Source organism: Echinops telfairi, unplaced genomic scaffold (assembly GCF_000313985.2).
Source record: "Echinops telfairi isolate 266 unplaced genomic scaffold, ASM31398v2 ScPeMD7_12;HRSCAF=54, whole genome shotgun sequence".
In the NCBI taxonomy this organism is placed as follows: Eukaryota; Metazoa; Chordata; class Mammalia; order Afrosoricida; family Tenrecidae; genus Echinops; species Echinops telfairi.
The window spans coordinates 12,508,010-12,526,076 of NW_022103909.1; the positions used below are offsets into that span (position 1 = coordinate 12,508,010).

At 40.2% G+C, this 18,067-nt stretch overlaps 1 protein-coding gene and 1 pseudogene across 1 annotated transcript in view; one reads left to right on the plus strand and one right to left on the minus strand.

Annotated features, from left to right (window-relative positions):
• Positions 1-3,396: 3,396 nt before the first annotated feature.
• On the minus strand, positions 3,397-4,603 carry LOC101659142 (annotated as a pseudogene).
• A 688-nt stretch (positions 4,604-5,291) lies between these two features.
• Positions 5,292-18,067, plus strand: part of GXYLT1 (glucoside xylosyltransferase 1) — a 49,131-nt gene continuing 36,355 nt past the window's right edge. Inside the window, exons 1-3 of the mRNA XM_013006934.2 lie at positions 5,292-5,380; positions 11,417-11,588; positions 16,482-16,607. Coding sequence (XP_012862388.1) covers positions 5,328-5,380; positions 11,417-11,588; positions 16,482-16,607 — 351 coding nt within the window. The 5' untranslated portion in view covers positions 5,292-5,327. The remainder of the gene's footprint in view (positions 5,381-11,416; positions 11,589-16,481; positions 16,608-18,067) is intronic.

Sequence of the window (18,067 nt, forward strand, 5' to 3'; positions counted from 1 at the left end):
TCATCTGCCTTGGATTCCCTGTGTTTCCAGTTCCTATCTACCAGTGTACATCCTCTGGTCTAGCCAGACTTGCAAGGTAGAATTCGGATCATGATGGGGTGGGGGGAGGAAGCATTTAGGAACTAGAGGAAAGTTGTATTTTTCATCGTGAGAGCACATCTATTCTAGAGTGAAAACACTAAAGGCAAATTCTTTTTTTATTAATCATTTTATTGGGGGGGCTCTTAAAAATCTTATAACAATCCGTCATTCAGTTGTCTTAAGCACACTTGCACATACGTTGCCATCAACATTTCCAAAACATTTTCTTTCTACTTGAGCTCTTGGTATCATCTCCTCTTTTTCCCCCTCCCTCCTCTTCCCTTCTCCCACCCTTGTGAATCCTTGATCAAATATATATTGTTATTTTGTGTCTTATACTGTCCGTTGTTTCCCATCACCCCCATTTCTGTTATTCATCACCCCCCCAGGGGGAGTTATATATCCAGCCTTCTGATGGGTGTCCCGCACCATTCCCTACCTTCATGGTATCACTACTGTTCCTTAGGGTTTTATCTGTCCTGAATTCCATGTGTTGAGAGCTCTTATCTGTACCAGTGTGTGTCTAGCCAGATTTGTAAGGTAGAACTGGGTCATGGTAGTGGGGGGAGGAAACATTCAGGAACTAGAGGAATGATGTGTGTTTTGTCGGTGCTATACTGCACCCTGGTTGACTCTCCCTTATAACCCTTCTGTGGGGGGAGGTCCAATTGTCTACATATGGGCTTTGGGTCTCCACTCCAACCCCCATCTTTTTCATCGATATAATTGTTTGTTTTGGATCTTTTGATACCTGATCCTGTCAATACCTCATGATCACACAGGCTGATGTGCTTCTTCCATGTGGCTTATTTACTTCCCTGCTAGATGGCTGCTTGTTTAACTTCAAGCCTTTAAGATCCCAGATGATATATCTTTTGATTAGCTGGGCACTATCAGCTTTTTTCACCACATTTGCTTATGCACCCATTTTGTCTTCAGCAGTTGTGTTGGGAAGGTATCAAAGTGTGTCAGGTTATTAGAGCAAAGTGTTCTTGTATTTAGGGAGGCCATGAGAAGGGGCCCAAAGTCTGTTTGCTGTCTTAATTAACATACATATATGTACATTGGCCTCTATCGCTTGCATTATAAATTCATATATTTATATGTATACATGCCTATAGCTATATCTCTATAAATAGCTTTTGCCTTGTAGTTAAACCCCACCAGACATTATACCCCCTCTTCGCCATCAGTTTTAGATCTTGTTCCCTTATTCTTGAGTTTGTTGGCTCCCCCTCCCTTCTTGCTCCTCTCCCATGTTCCCCCCGGGACCACCCACCCCATTGTTTTCTCCTCGGGATTGTTTGTCCTGCTTATCTTATATAGATAAATAGAGAGCAAAGGAAAAAAAACACCCCAAAACGTGTAAAGGTAAATTGAAGAGACTGATTGCCAGTCCAGAGATGGGCTGGAATGGGAAGACATCCAAATTCACAGTGATGATAGCCACTCAATCGTTCTTGTAGACTTAGAGCAAGAACTAAAGGATCAAGTCACAGTTGCCTAAAAGACATTGAGAGTCAAAGGCAGTGTTCTGAACAGTGGAGCTTGGCAGGAAGAGGTAGATTGCATGGTTGGTCAAGGGTACGTAATTGTAAGTGGACCGGATTTTTAGTTTATTACAGCGTAGTCACAGGGCTATGGCAGGACAGGTTTTTCTGGTAGCCTATTAAAAAACTGGTTTCCAGTAATACTTTCCTGAGGGTCAATTATGAAGATCTATCAATAATTGCTGTGCATCAAGACCTTTTGGGTCAAAGCTATTGCATCTGCTTGACTGTAGAATGCAATGACCCTCTGGAACCGACTGATAGGCTGTGTGGGCCGATGCTCAGAAGCAGAATGAATGCTTCCTTCACTGTGGTTAGGGCAGCATCAGGGTGAGGGAACTGCTGCCAGGAAAGGCACCCTACAGTTTTAGTGTAGACGCTAGACTCATGTCAAGGCTTTCAGAATGCTCCGTTTATACACACCAAGTGCCTCAGACTGTAGGCTCTCTTTCTACACGGATTTGTTGTGAAGACTCAAACAGATTTGTCTGAGGCATAGGTGTACATGAAAGTACTTGAATCTGATGAGTACTGTGCAGGTGTTCATTGTTATTACCATTGAGTGTGATCTTTGATACGAAATGCAAGACTTAAGTATAAGCATTCTGATAAAAGTACAAATTGAAATTTCCTGATTAAGTCCTAATGCACACATTCTCTTCTATATCAGTCTTATAAATTGAGCTATGTAACTCTTTATGCAGTGCTGGAGAATGGTGTGCATCTCAAGGAAAACAAAAGTACTGTTCATATTTTAAAATTCATTCTGGGTAGTTCTTTATGCACTAGCATTCAGAATTAGGAAGCATTTTAAAGTCACCATTACCTAACTCGGATTCCGAGGTAATAAGTCTGGCATGGGCCTTTGGGTTGATGTCCGACCTCATCCTTAGCCAAGGCTGAGAAGCTCTGCCTACATGACTGATGTTTTTGAAGGGAGTGATCAGAGATCCTATAAAGATAGTAATGTATACTTGAGCCTGTAGTGAGAGAAACTAAGTTGCATCGTGGGCTATGGGATGGCCTGGTATAGTGACTTACCTTGACTTTATACATTTCTATTTTAGAATCCAGGGTTTTGCTCTGGGGACCTTTTTTTTTTTTTTAAAGGAGCCTTGGTAGCACAGTGGCTGAAGTGCTTAGCTGTGAACCAAAAGGCTGGTGCTCCAAACCTTGTTCACTCGGATAGGTTTCCCATAGAGTTTGATCATGTTTGTGATCTCAGTGGCATAGTCAGCATCTTCCTCACTCAAGAATTCCACAAAGCCATAGCCTTGGTGCTGGCCAGTGACTTACATTCTATTTTAGAATCCAGGGTTTTGCTCTGGGGACCTTTTTTTTTTTTTTAAGAGCCTGGTAGCACAGTGGCTAAAGTGCTTAGCTGTGAACCAAAAGGCTGGTGCTTCAAACCCATCAAGCTGCTCAGGGAAGAAGACATGGCAGTGTGTTTTTATAAAGGGTTACAGCCTTGGGAATCTCATGGGGCAGTTCTCCTCTGTCCTGGAGTTTAGATGGACTTGATGGCAAATTTCCTTTTTTTAAAAACAAATTTCGCTTTATTTTTGCAAATTTGCATTTGAAAAATATTTGGAACCAACATAGGAAAAAAAAAGACAAACTCCCTGTGGTACAAGTTACTTAAAAAGAGAAAGAAAGGCCTGAGAGTAATTGCTGCTTTAGCTCCATGGAGCTCCAGTAACTCTGATTGGTCTAAGGAATCTGGAAGATACTGGGAAACGAAAACAGGAGGAAGGAGAGTGAGAATTTACTGAGGGAGAGGGCCTCCAAGAGGGCCTGAGGAGGAACCGGCGGCTGAGGAGGGGGCCTGGGTGGAGGAAGCGGCCTGCTGGTAGCCGTAGGGTGGAGGTGGTGGAGGGCCAGTGTATCCACTTGGAGGCATCAGCAGAGGAGGGCCTCACATGCCTTGTGGAGGCATCGGACCTGGGTGACCCATGGGCGAGCCAAATGGAGGCCCTCTTGGGGGCATGCCCATTGGAAGGGGTCTGGAATGAGGCATTCCAGGTGGTGGTCGGGGTGGTGGCTGTCCCGCAGAGCCTGGGGGGGGGCCCCTGCATGGGGCTGTCCTAAACCATGGGGTCCATGGTGGGCCAGCTGCATCTGAGGCATCCCTGGATGGCGCATCCTACCTGGTGGGGATGAGAAGGTTCATGTCCAGGATGTCCAGCTCCTGGGGTTCCTGCTGATGGGGCACCATAGGTGGTGGTGGCATGGCTAGGGGTATACAGGGGGAAGGGCTCCAGGTGTTGGCACTGGGGGTAGGAAGTAGTCAGGAGGAGGCATACTTGGTGGAGGAAACCCAGACGCCAGTGATGACACCCCAGGACTGGGGGCAGAAGGTGGAGGGAAAGGCTGGTGAGTGTGATCAGCCTGGGAGAGTGAATTGTGGGCTGCCTGGAGGCTTTCTGCTGCTGAGCCATGCCTCTCACCCTTAGAGTCCTTTTTAAAGGTAACGGACACAGTGATAGGGTGGTTACACAGGTACTGCCCATTCATGGCCTCAATTGCTGCATCTGAAGCATCAAACAACGCAAAATTAATGAAGGCATAACCCTTGGAGTTGCCTGTGTCAGGGTCCCGCATAGTCTTGGGGGTTTGTAAGATGACCCTTAAGGTGCTGAAAATATCAAAGCAGCTTCTCATCAATCTCTGGGTCCAGGTTCCCAATAAAAATATTGTCCCCCACATCCAGGTTTTTGTTGTGAGCTGATGCCTTGTTCACTCGATGGGTTTCCCATAGAGTTTGATCATGTTCATGGTAATGGCATAGTCAGCATCTTCCACAAAGCCGTAGCCTAGGTGCTGGCCAGGGCCTCTATCCTTTGGCATGTGTGTTGACTACTGGCCCTGCCTGGAGGACCAGTTCCCATGCAAGGGGTTCGCTAACCTTCTCATCCAGGCCCCCCACGTACACTAGCATCCTGGTTCTGCTCGGAGATTGGCCCAGCAGCCATGACGAATGAGCTCCCACCACCGGCAACTTTTTAAAAAAGAGGTTAATGATTAAAAATAAAACACTTTGTAATGTGAGGAATTTGCCTTAGCAGCAACCTGTGACCAAAGAAGAAAGATTATTTTATATCTTATTAGGTATAAGGGGAAAAAAGTGTGTGTGTGTGTGTGTGTGTGTGTGTGTGTGAAATCTTTTAGCTTGTGTAATATAGGAAAACTGAGATACTTTAGGTAAGGAAACTGAGCCATGGCTGTTAGCATGCTTGCTGATGATTCTGTTTAAAACCCCTCACAAATGGCATTCATTTACCCTGTGAAGGTCCGATGCTTTCCTTTCCACCAAGCATTTGTGGCATTTTAATTTTCCTTCAGGCTAAGGTTTTGCTCGGCTGAAATGGAATTTCATTTTTTATTTCCTAAAGAAATATATGCTTGACTTGAGAGTTCCTGACTTGAAAACTATTTCCCAATGTATAGAATATCCTAAATATTTTACCCTGCTTTTAAAAATAATGATGCCTTAAACAGGGGAGACAAATTTTAAAGAACTTTTACAAGTTAGCTTGGCAGCTTGGATTCATTACTCTACAATAGGAAGTCGATTATTATATTATTGAATAAATTCCTTGTTGGTTCTAAACTGAAATACTTAACATAGGACTCTTGTTTCTGTCTTACTCTGTTAGGTGTAAAGATTTCTCTCTGTGTTACTGGAATCCCTATTGGATGCTGCCCTCTGATGTTTGTGGAATGAACTGCTTTTGGGAAGCGACTTTTAGGTAGGCATTTAATACTTAATTGGTAGATCAGTGTAGGTAAGATTAGATAGTAAATAATAAAAACTTATTTATTTTCCTGTAACATAATATTGTCCTCCAAGTAATTTTTTCTGGCTGAATATTCAATTCCCTTTTCCTATTTGTAGTTACAGTTCTTTATTACTAATGAGACTATATACTGTATATAAAATGCTCTGATTTTCCTCAGACTTTATTAATAAGCCATTGTTCTTAGAATTTATGATCCAACTCTAGGTAAAAAGTGATAAAGGTAAACTTATACTGACGTAACACACATGCATGCATCTAAAGCTTGTACACAGAAAATTTTGTAGGTGGATAGGGGACCACTGGGATAAGATTTAAGTTGAATATTAGCAGAAAGATTGAATTTTGGGAAATGAGAAGATGGATAAAAATGTTTCACGTGGGAACAAATGATGCGGCAGTTTTTACTGACCTCTTGCGAGCCCTGGTGTCACAGTGGGTAGGTGCTTGGCAGCTGACTGAAAGGTTTGAACTCAGCTGCTCCACAGGAGAAAGATGTGGCAGTCCGCTTCTGGAAGGGTCACTGCCTTGGAAGCCTGACGAGCTCCGTTCTCTCCTGTCCTGCCACCTACTATGAATCACAGTGACAATTGGCAATGGGTTTGGTTTGGTGTTTTGACCTTTTCAATGATTGCTCTGTATAATGAAGGCATTGAGTTGGCTGACAACTTAGGTCTCTTCCTGCTGTAACCTTCAAAGCAAGAAAGAAACAGTGTTGATAGGGATGGGACAGGGCAGGGGTTTTCAAAGACTTAGGTCCCTGAGAGAATGATGGTGGAGTGGGGCCATAGCCCTGAAATGTCTGCCTCAAGAAAAAAAAAATTCTCCTGAGAGTCGTATATTTGTACCAAGTCTTCATGATTCATGTACTTTTAAGTTCTATTCATTCCATTGTCAGGCACTGGTTGGCACTGAGAATGTCTGAACATCTGGCTCTGACCTTTTGGGGGCTTTGGGCCAGTGAACTTGAGCTTGCAGGAGTAGGTGACGAGTTCTAGCTCTGATGATGGGAGAAGCACTGGGTGGGGAGTCAGCTTCAGGCACCAGAGAGTGATGTCTAAACTGTGACTGCAGCCAGGTCTAAGGGCAGGAGCTGAGGCATTCTGGGTGGGGAGAACGGCTGTATTTGCAGAAACTGAGAGGACAAGACAGTACAGCCAAGAAACGGTAAGGCTTTATCACGGGAGCACAGAGTGGAAGGGCAGAGGGCCTGTAGACCTTGCTGAGTGAAGGCTTCACCTGGCATTCAGGAATTTTAGGCACGAGAGTGACATTCTAAAATGTGCATTTTGGGGACCTGGATCTGGCTTCAGTGTGGAAACTGAAAGGAGGAAGGTCAAGGTGAGATGATTAGATGAAATGAAAATAGTGAGGGCGTTGTGTACTGTGCCTCAAGGACACAATAGGGCTTAGGTTGCATGCATATGTCTTTTAATATGAAAACATCTTAGGTTACCTACCACCAGCTCTCTGCTTAGATTTCCTAGTACAGATGTGGCCCTGAACCAATGAGCATTTGAGAGAAAAGGATTATGGGCTGCTGCAAATTCGGCACTCCCCTACCCTTGGTGTTGGCTGCTTTCTTCAAAGGCATATATGTAACATATAACATGCATTTTTGTTCCTGTGCTCCCGCTCTGCTATGCATACCATGAAAAACTGGCAGGGAACAGATATTTTCATTGTATCCCATGGCTATGGGCAAGTTTGGGTGATTACAATTTTAGCAGGGATCAGTCCAAGTCAGTTTTTAAACTTTTAAAAACTATTTAAAGATAATCTTACCATTTTTATAGCTTTTAAAACTTTTGAAAATTGGAGCTTTATATTTTGTATTCTTGCTAATGGATAAGTGTCGACAAGGCGCCACTTTGCTATCTCCAGTCTTATGACAAAAGTCTGTTTACTCTGGAAGCCTGGAAAGCTTGAAAACTTCAGAACTGTCTGGTTTATAAAAACCAGACCCTTTTGTAAATTGAAGCTTGCATCATCATCATTCAACAATATCAACTCCCAAGAGTTTCCTTCCAGGAAAATTTACTTTATCCATTTCTCTTTTAACTTCCCTACTTTATTTTTAAAAATCATTTTATTAGGGGCTCATACAACTCTTAGCACAATCCATACACACATCAATTGTGTAAAGCGCATTTGTACATTCATTGCCCTCATCATTCTCAAAACATTTCCTCTCCACTTAAATCCCCGGCATTAGGTCCTCACTTTTCCCCTCCCTCCCCACTCCCCCCTCCCTCATAAGCCCTTTATAGTTTTATAAATTGTTATTTTGTCATATCTTGCCCTGTCCGACATCTCCCTTCACCCACTTTTCTGTTGTCCGTCCCCCAGGGAGGAGGTCACATGTAGTTCCTTGTAACCGGTTCCCTCTTTCCTACCCACTCTCCCTCTACCCTCCCTGTTTCGCCACTCACACCACTGGTCCTGTAGGGCTCATCTGCCCTGGATTCCCTGTATTTTCAGTTCCTATCTGTACCAATGCCCTACTTTATTTTTTAATACTCCTGAAGTATGCCCTAGGAGAAATTACTTGTGGATCCCACTTTGTTGTAAGCCCTTGCACTTGTTATTGTGTGAAGTATTCTGTGTAATATTATATGCTTAGTCTATAGCATACGATTACATAAAAACAACAAATCATTTTGCTATACATATTATATAATTATGCAAAATTTCATAAACTTAGTTTCTTACTTAGAGCAAATTATCATCCACCTATTTAATTGCCCTGTTCCAAACATGCTGACAAGCCAATTTAGGTTCCAAAACTTCATTGACTATTGGAATCATCTGGGGGTCTAATGAAACTACAAATCCCTGGGCTTCATTTGCAACCTAATGCATCAGAATCTCTAGGCAGGAAGGCCTCTCTCTGACCCTGAACGCCTTGGCCTCCTTCTCTGGGCAAGTGTTACAAAGCTCTTTTAGCTTTGCTGATAAATGCCCAGAGGAACCGACTCCACTAGCAAACCTCCTACCCGAGGTTTTCTTGTTCTTGTGGGCCTAGAAGCCCACCACAGTGTCTCCTGCTGGGATCTTGGTTCTGGGGCTGCCATTTCTCTGCCATTGCTTTTTAATATTTCAGCAAGATATAAACAACTATCTCTTGGGTCAAGCAGGTTTTGAGCATGGGGTTCTTGGGTCCAAAGGATGCACTTCACTCCTAGCTGCTTCTTGGTGGTGTGAGAGCCCCCTTTCCACCTGTGGAATGGCTCATCCTACGCTTAACGGAATGGCAAAACTGATCGGTCCCCATGCTAGGGTTCTGTATTGCTTATTTCCATAGTTGCATCCCCACAGAGGTGCCATGCCCCTCACTTCCATTATTAGCAAGCTGTCCAGTCCCCTTGGTGAACCACAGGCATTTCACATTTGCATAGTCCTTCCTAGTCACTGATGGGAGTTATAAAGACTGGTTAGAAGGGTCATACTATGTAATTCACTGCATCACAGCTAAGCAAGTAACAGATGCCTGTCCTGATCAGAGTCTAGCCAGTGATTGGTCACTTTGCATCTGTTATTCAGGTCATGTGCAGAGAGCAGCATATCGAGCTTTACTGTCTTGTCTTCACTGGTAAATCCAAATGACATTTTATAGATCAGCAAAAAAAATGAAGTGATGACAGAGGAAGTGAAATTTGAATCGAACATAAGTAGAATTGTGGAAGAAATAACTGATCATGAGAATGCTGACAGTGCCCCCTTTCTAGAGACTTGAAACATGCAGCAAGGGAGTTTATTGAAGGTGCAGGTACTGATGTCAGTTAGCAGCTTGGCTGTGACTCACCAGATGAAGGTGTATGTCCCAAGGCAGTGACACTGACACATATCTTCACATTAGAGGAACTCTCTGGGATGCAAGTACATGAGGACACTGAAAGCACAAAGGATAAAATACTGGAAGCTGCAGCAGACTTAGAAAGGAGCGTCACAGTCAAAACATGGCAACAACTCTTCATAAGAAGCAACACATACATACTCTGGATAAAGTTGTGCAAAGAAATCAAGCACTTTAATTCTCAGTGTTTCAAAGTGTGTATAATACTACCTTTACTGCATGCCAACTACTATACATAGATAAGAATAACATTTTAATATCTTGATACTTTTGAAAAATCACAACAATCATCATTCCTTCCTTTGATTATTAAGTTCACTCTGCAGTTTCTCATCTTGGACTGTCAGTGTGGCTGCACACCTGTGTATTGAAATTTATATCCTGCAACTTTGGTAGACTTGTTAAAATCTAGTGATTTACCTGTTGATTTTATTGTATTTTCTACATACATACTAATGTCATCTGTGAACAATGATTCTTTTGGTTCTCCATCTAAACTTTACATGTTTTACAGAAAGGACCCCAGTAACTAAAAATTATGTTAAAATCAAAATTTTAATTCAAAGTATTTATATTCCTTAATATTTGTTTTAAATCATTTTTATTGGGAGCTCTTGACAGCTATCATAACATTGCATAGTTCAATCACATCAAGCAGTATTGTACAATTGTTACCACAGTCAGCTCCCCTTTACCCCCCAGGAACCCTTATTTATTTTTTCCTTATAGTAGTTAAAAAAAATTTTTTTTTGCTGTATCTTACTTGATCCAGTATATCCGTTCTCATACAATTCTGTTTTTCACTTCCATTGAGTGGGATTATACAGTCATCAATGCTTTCAGCTCCCTATTTCCCCCATTATCCCTCCCCTTCCCCCATTTCCATACCCCCAGGGAACCATTACTCCTATTACTGTTTCTGAGGGGTTATCTATCTTGGCTTTCGTGTACCAAGCAATCTTAAGTATACAAATGAACATAGTAAGTAAATCTAACATGGTTAATGGGTAAAACAAATAAAAACTATAATAGGGGAGGAAATATTAAAGAACTAGGGGATAGTTATGTGGTTCATCAGAGATATTAATATTTATTTTTGATATATTGTTTCATGTTGCCTCCTATTTTGACACTCATTTAGGAGTCAGTTCTTCAAACAAGTCTGCGTTATAGATCATAAGTAATCTATTTTACTTAGTAACATTTTAGTCAGAATAATTAGTTGTGCTTGTTATGTGCTAATCCATCATTATTAGTTTGAAATGTTGAGAGAAAATGTGAAAGGTTTTAAAGGTTGCTTAAGCCTGATGTTATAAACGTATATACTGCTGTGCTAAATTTAAATTCAAACATAGCCTCCAAAGGTAAATTGGTCTTAGGTAATCCTTCCAAAATGACATTCCAGTGTTTGATTACCAGTATGTTTTATACCATCTTACAAATTTTCACCTTTCTCTGATTACTTTGTAAATGGGACTTGTGTGAGAAACTTTTTTTTTTTATAATCAGCATGGTTTAAGATTACATGCAACATTGAAATATTTATAAATAAAATTATGTGTAAATTTGCTTCCAAATGAGTCATTGGTAGATGGAGGACAATGGGAGGAAGGGTTTTAGATGAGACATGAGTTCCATTGAATAAGTTGTTATTGTAGGTGAGAGATGGGTGTGTGGGAATTGACTGCATTAATCTGTCTACTCTTGTGTCTGCTTGTTATTTGGTTTAGATTAAAAGTTTTTCAGATTGACCAAAAGACTTTCAAATCAGTATGTTCCCATTCTCAGCTGAGGTTCAATGATAGAATCAAATGCCAGTGTCTAAAACCATCAGCCTGAGTAATCATCTAATTTATGTGCATCTAGAAGTCATTATTTACCGTTCTAGGAGAGCTGAAAAAATAGTTTTTGTGTTCCCTGGTTCAGATGAATAACATTGATTAAGACAGGCTGGTTGAAAGTAAAAAAAAATATGATGGATTTATCATGGTAAGGGTTTGTATGTTGGTGTTTCTTTGCGTTTTAGACCCAAGCTTTGAACTTCAGTTTTTGCACAGGGTGGATATAGACTATATTGCAGACTTGCTATCCCATACTAAAACTGTTGGAAATGTGGTTTTCTTTTCTGTTAGGTATAGTCCGAAAACGCAACCGGTGGAACGAATGCACATAGCTGTAGTTGCCTGTGGTGAAAGACTGGAAGAAACCGTAACCATGCTGAAGTCTGCAATACTTTTCAGCATCAAACCGCTCCAATTCCATATTTTTGCCGAAGATCAGCTGCATGCCAGCTTTAAAGGCATAGTAAGTATTTGAGACTTAGTGAAGATGGTACCGTTGAAAATATAATGAAACGCGGTGATACATTTTTTTAATACTTTCATTGTCCGCCTCGTGTGGGGAGTGCTCCTTGCTGCTGCCCTCTCATTGTGGAGCCCAAACCTGGATATCAACAAAAGGTGGTTTGTGAATAGGAGTAAGTTACTTTGCCAAGTATGGAGGCTTTTATTACTCTTACTATTGTCTTTGGGTGTTTTGACTGAGAAATCCTATGACTTAATTTTGTTTCCATCTTGACTTTGAATTGCCTCACTCAGAGTACATACACACAAAGGCTTTATGTTTTTGAGGAGAGGGAATTCTTGATTGACTTTTTGGAAGGAAGTAGATTTTTTTCTTGGATAAGAAAGTTCCTTATTTAGATTTTTTTAGAGTAAATTTGGCTGTCATGGTAGTAGCTTAACAAGATATCGAAATTTATGCACACATGTCACATAAAAATAGGCATTCTAGGAAAATATCTGTTTCTTGCCTTCAAGGGCTCTTACTTAGTCCATCTTATTGCTGGATTGTCTACAATGTGCATTTTCCGTATTGTCACCCAAGTCATCCGCCCATATTTTAAACAGTGTAAAGGAGGGAAGGGTGAACAAAGCAGCGACTTTCCTTTGAAGACACATTCCGGAGATTTAGACATGACAGTCCTGCCGGTCTTCCATTGGTCTCAGTTTCATCATGCGACCATACCTACCTGTGTCTGAAGGTGCAAAATGTACTCTTTAATTGAGGGGATCATGCAATCTGATAGGAAAACCATATATTACTATGGACAAAGAGGAGACCGACTATCAGGGGAAAGCATATATGAAAACGAAAATCCCCTGCAGTCTCCCTATCTTATGTTTTGAGATATTACAATGATGATGATTGAATACTAATGGTCTAAGGCTAGATGAGTTATAGGATGACATCAAGAACATCATACATAAAGAAAGCAAAAAGTTCACTAAAAAGACAGGGACTAAAGGGAAGACCAAATTGAATGTCAGAAGAAACTCTGAAACTTACTCTTGAATGAGGACTCGCCAAAGCAAATAGAATAAATGAGGCCATAAAAGAGCTGAGCAAGTGAGTTGTGTGACTTGAGAAGACAAAGTGTTATAAGGAAGTGTACAGAAATTTGGAATTAGGAAACCAGCAGGGAAGAACTGAATTAAATATTCAAGCCTTGAGTTTCAATATTGAAGGATTCTGTTTTGAGTAACAGAATAAATCCAAAGCAGATGGAAGAAATACATAATAGCCATCCCCAAAAGAATTGGCCAGTGTTAACCATTTCAGGAGGAAGCATATGACCAAGAACCAGTGTACTAAAGGAAGAAGTCCAAGCTGCACTGAAAGCATTGGTGAAAAATGAAATTCCAGCATTTGAGGAAGTATCAGTTGTGAAGTGTCAACAAATAGAACACTAGAAGCCCTCACTTGCCAAGAAATTTGGAAGACCTGACCAACAAATATAGACCGAAAGAGAGAGATCTGTGTGCCCATTCCAAAGAAAGATGACTCAACAGAAGGTGCCAATTATTGAACATATAGATCATGCAGTTATGAATAACATTGCACAGAATGGGGATACAGCGTGGTTTAAAATCAGGACAGAGTGCATCAGACATACCTTTTCACCATGCTTGTTTAGTGGGTTTGCTGAATAAATAATGTGAGAAGCTAGATTATACACAGAAGAACCTGGCATGGGAATTGGAGGAAGACTCATGAACATTTGCAGCATGCAGACAAAACCTTGGATACTAAGAGCGAAGTGGACTTGAACTTACTGATGAAAACCAAACACTGAGCCCTTCTTACACATTACACCTCAACATAAAACTCAAATCTTTACAGCTGGACCAACAGACAACATCAAGATAAACAGAAGATTGAAGTTGTCAAAGATGTCATTTTATTTGAATCAACACCCATGTAAGCAGCAGTCAAGAAAACAAATGATGAATTGCATTGGACAAATCTATTGAAAAAGATGTTTTTAAAATAAATAAAAAAATCATTTTATTAGGGGCTCTTACAACTCTTATCACAATCCATACACACATCAATTGTGTAAAGCGCATTTGTACATTCATTGCCCTCATCATTCTCAAAACATTTTCTCTCCATTTAAACCCCTGACATTAGGTCCTCATTTTTCCCCTCCCTCCCCGCTCCCCCCTCCCTCATGAGCCCTTGATAGTTTATAAATTGTTATTTTGTCATATCTTGCCCTGTCCGACGTCTCCCTTCACCCACTTTTCGGTTGTCCGTCCCCCAGGGAGGAGGTCACATGTAGATCCCTGTAACCGGTTCCCTCTTTCCAACCCACCCTCCCTCCACCCTCCCAGTTTCGCCACTCACACCACTGGTCCTGTAGGGCTCATCTGCCCTGGATTCCCTGTATTTTCAGTTCCTATCTGTACCAGAGTACATCCTCTGGTCTAGCCAGACTTGCAAGGTCGAATTCGAGTCATGGTAGTGGGAGCGGGGAGGAAACATTTAGGAACTAGAGGAAAGTTGTTTTTCTCATCGTTGTTACATCGCACCCTGACTGGCTCATCTCCTCCCCGAGACCCCTCTGCAAGGGGATCTCCAGTGGCCTACTAATGGACTTTGGGTCTCCACTCCGCACTCCCCCCATCATTCACTATGGTAAGATTTTTTTGTTCTGATAATACCTTATACCTGATCCCTTCGACACCTCGTGGTTGCATAGGCTGGTGTGCTTCTTCCATGTGGGCTTTATTGCTTCTGAGCTTGATGGCCGCTGTGTGAACCAAGCTATGGCATTTTCACATGCATGTAAATGGCATGCATATGAATATGTATGAATAAGAAATACTGAAGAAGAATCGATGCATTTGAATTACGGTGTTGGCAAAGAATATTGAATATACCAGGGGCTACCAAACAAATCTGTGTTGGAAGAAGCATAGTTGGAATGTTCCTTAGAATCAAGGGTTTAATTCACTTATTTTGGACATATTATTAGGAAGTACAGGTTTCTTGGAAAAGGAGAAGGATATTAAGTGTGGAAAGTAGTGGGTCCACAAAAAAGAGGAGGACTCCGAACAAGATGGATTGGCACTGGCTACAGTGGCTCAAATAGAGCAGTTGTGAGGTTGGTACAGAACTGGGCAGTATTTTGTTCTGTTCATAGGGCGGCTGTGAGTCAGAACTGAGTTGATGGTATCTAACAGTAACAAAGATGATGATGATCACGTTATCTATGTAGTAAACTTTCAAACTGCTCGGGATTGTTATGCTACTTTAAATTATGTTAAGGAAGTATATCTAACATTGCTTTAAAATGAAATGAATTCATCCTGTATATTGCGTGAAAAATCATACTGGTGACCTTAAGACTCAGAATTTTCTGCCCACGGAGTCCAAGAAGTATAAAACATTACTTATTGTTTTAGATTGTTTCTAAGAGCTATCAACTTGAGTGTGGATTTGTGATCTTGATGTTCTTATTTGGATTGTTTCCTAAAAGATTAGCTGAGGAATTGAACTTGTCCTAACATTTAAGAGAATTCTAACAGATTGTGACCAACTGTAGAAGCCTTTGAAAATGCAGTAGAAAACAAATATAAATTTATAGCTTCAGTTTATATCTAGCCTCTGAGTTGCTTTGTAATCTGGCTAAGTTACTGCTTCTGTAATATGTATTATATCGTAAACTTATATTTTCTTTTAAACTTAGGTTTTTTCCATCGTTATTCAATAATGAATAATTCTGAGTTAATTAATAACTCAGAATAATAATTAATACTGAAAGAATATCAGTATTTTGTGGAACATCGTTTTAGTACAGAGGAGATGACTAAGTATTATAATTTTAATTGAAATCTGATTAATATTTCATATTGAAGTTGGTATTGAAATAGTACTTAATGTAATTTATAAACTGGGCAGGGAAAACAAAAATATCAATGTTTAAAAATAATTCATTATTAACAGACATCAAAGCATTAAGTTGGAAGCAAAGGTGTATATCCTGAAACAATGTTGGGAGGCTCTATTTAATATTCTAAAATATTACATGAATACCACTCTAATTTAAAAAGTGATGTCTTTTGCCTGTCACATGAACTACTTAGTTCCCCTTGCTCTACTATAAATTGTTTCTTTAGGGAATTTGAATCAACACTACTATTGAAGCATCAATGATAAGTCACACTTAAACTGAATTTACAATAATCAGTGTCTTGGAGTGCATTCAGAATATTGATAAATGTGTTTATTGTAAAGTTCAGATGTATTTTGCTTTATAAATGATTTTTTTAATGGCATTTGCCGTGTATTTATTAAAATGTGATAACCTTTCTGGAGTATTCATGCATATTAAAAATTTTACAGGTGGACAGTATTTTTTCATTGGCTTAAGTTTTGAATGTTAACATTTTTCATTATGTCAAATGTACTATGGTAATAATATTAGTGCCTAATTTTTCTGATTTAAATTTGTTTAGAAATTGAGAGGATGTTTACAACAGTTAAAGTTGAGGTAGATGAACTATTTCAAGGCTTTTCTAGTTTTCTGATTGTTTAATATGCTGGTAATTTTCTTTTTTTTTCCCTCTAAAATTAAAAAAAAATTTAATATAATTTCATTCTGGTAATTTTCATTCTTCTTCAGTTCTTAATGATGGAGTGAGTGCTTCTGGCATGCTACTGTGACTTCAATTTAATGAATAAACACAAAGAAATGGTGAAAAAACATACAATTTCTTTTAACTGTGTATAATGTACAACATGTTAAATTTTAGTTGTTTTCATTTCATAATTTAGTTGTGTGTTACTGTAGAAAAGTTGAAAGTGGAATAATGCAAAACCTCATTCTTGTTTTCTTTTTTGCTTTTTCAGCTTGATCGCTGGTTATTTCTACAAACATTTAATTATACATTATACCCAGTAACCTTTCCAAGTGAGAATGCAGCAGAGTGGAAAAAACTCTTTAAACCATGTGCTTCCCAGAGATTATTCTTGCCAGTAAGTTTTTTCTAGTCATTTTCTTATTTGCATTTGCATTTGCATAAATCAATTCCTTAAGATTTACATTTAAAAACCTAGGTAAATAAAGACACAGGCTATTTTCCTTTTTAGTGCTATCTCTTAGGCTGGGCTCTAGAGAAGCAAAACCAGTGACGCTCACAGACAGAAAGAAAGTTATATCAGGAAAACGGCTCACACAGTTGTAGAAGCAGACAGGTGCCACATCTGGGCAAATTCCCAGCCTTCGGTTCAGATGCGAGGCTGCAGGCTTCTCCTGACTCGAGTAACTATGGAAGCCGATGAACCTCCATCTCGAAGGAGGATACTGAAGCCGCCATCCTGATGTGTACATTGAAGAGCACAGAGTTTTTCAGGGGGAAGGGCTGGAGAGATGGAGCCACCACCTGCAGAAGTGTATAGATGTGGATGGGAGATATATTGAGAAGCTGTAGCTTCATGTTTTAATCTTTTTGTTTAATAAAAGTTTCTGTGATTTTTGTAGCAGTACTTTTAAGCTTAATCCTCATACAAGCCAATTTACTTTTTCTAACTGGTAGTTTACATAGCACAATTTAAGGCGTGAACTCAGGGAAGTAGGAGTGAGTGGTGCTGTTCTTTTGTGGCGTTCTCTAGAATGGTGTTAAATGTTTACTCATTTTATGTAGTAGGCGCTAGGGCCGATTATAATGCTTAAAATAGCTATGATAGTAGAAATTCCGAAATTAAAGGAAGTTCACGAGTTTCTGAAAAAAATAGGAGTTATGGAAAAGGAGCTTCAGTTATTTGTTAACTGGATTAAGGCAGTTCTCAGCATATGAAGAGCATAATTTACAGAATCTAGGATGTAAGATTTAAATGATCATTTGATTGCTGAGCCTTTGTTCTGTACATAGGAGGTCTTAGAACCTTGTCATAAGAAAACACTCTTAAAGGCCAGCGATCCTTGACTAACTACAAGCTTTTCTTTCTTGGTATATTTTAATCTGTTCTTTGTCAGTGGCTTGAGGTTGTTGCTGTTTTGTAGCACATTGTTGCTTGGTTTTGCTCTGTCATGTTTTTGTGCATGTTATTATCTCCACAGGTCTGTCTAAATAAGATAGGCTGTATGAACAATCTGGAGGAGAAAACAACGGGACTGACAGTTCGGAGGGACATGGGAGAGGGGGAAGCAGGGAGAAGAAGTGGTGTTAACAAACCCAGGGACAAGGGAACAACAAGTGACCCAAATTAGTGGTCAGGTGTGTGTGGGAGGCCTGGTAGGGCATGATCAAGGGTAATGTAACAAAGAAGAATTACTGAAATCCTGGTGGGGACTGAGCATGATAGTGGGACAAGAAAGAAAAGCTTGTAGTTAGTTCAAGGATCGTTTGTTGGCCTTTAGGAGTGTTTTCCAGTCCAGTCTGTTGGGGCACCACGCCCTGGCCCCAAAGTCCACCTTCAGCCTTCTCTGGGGACCT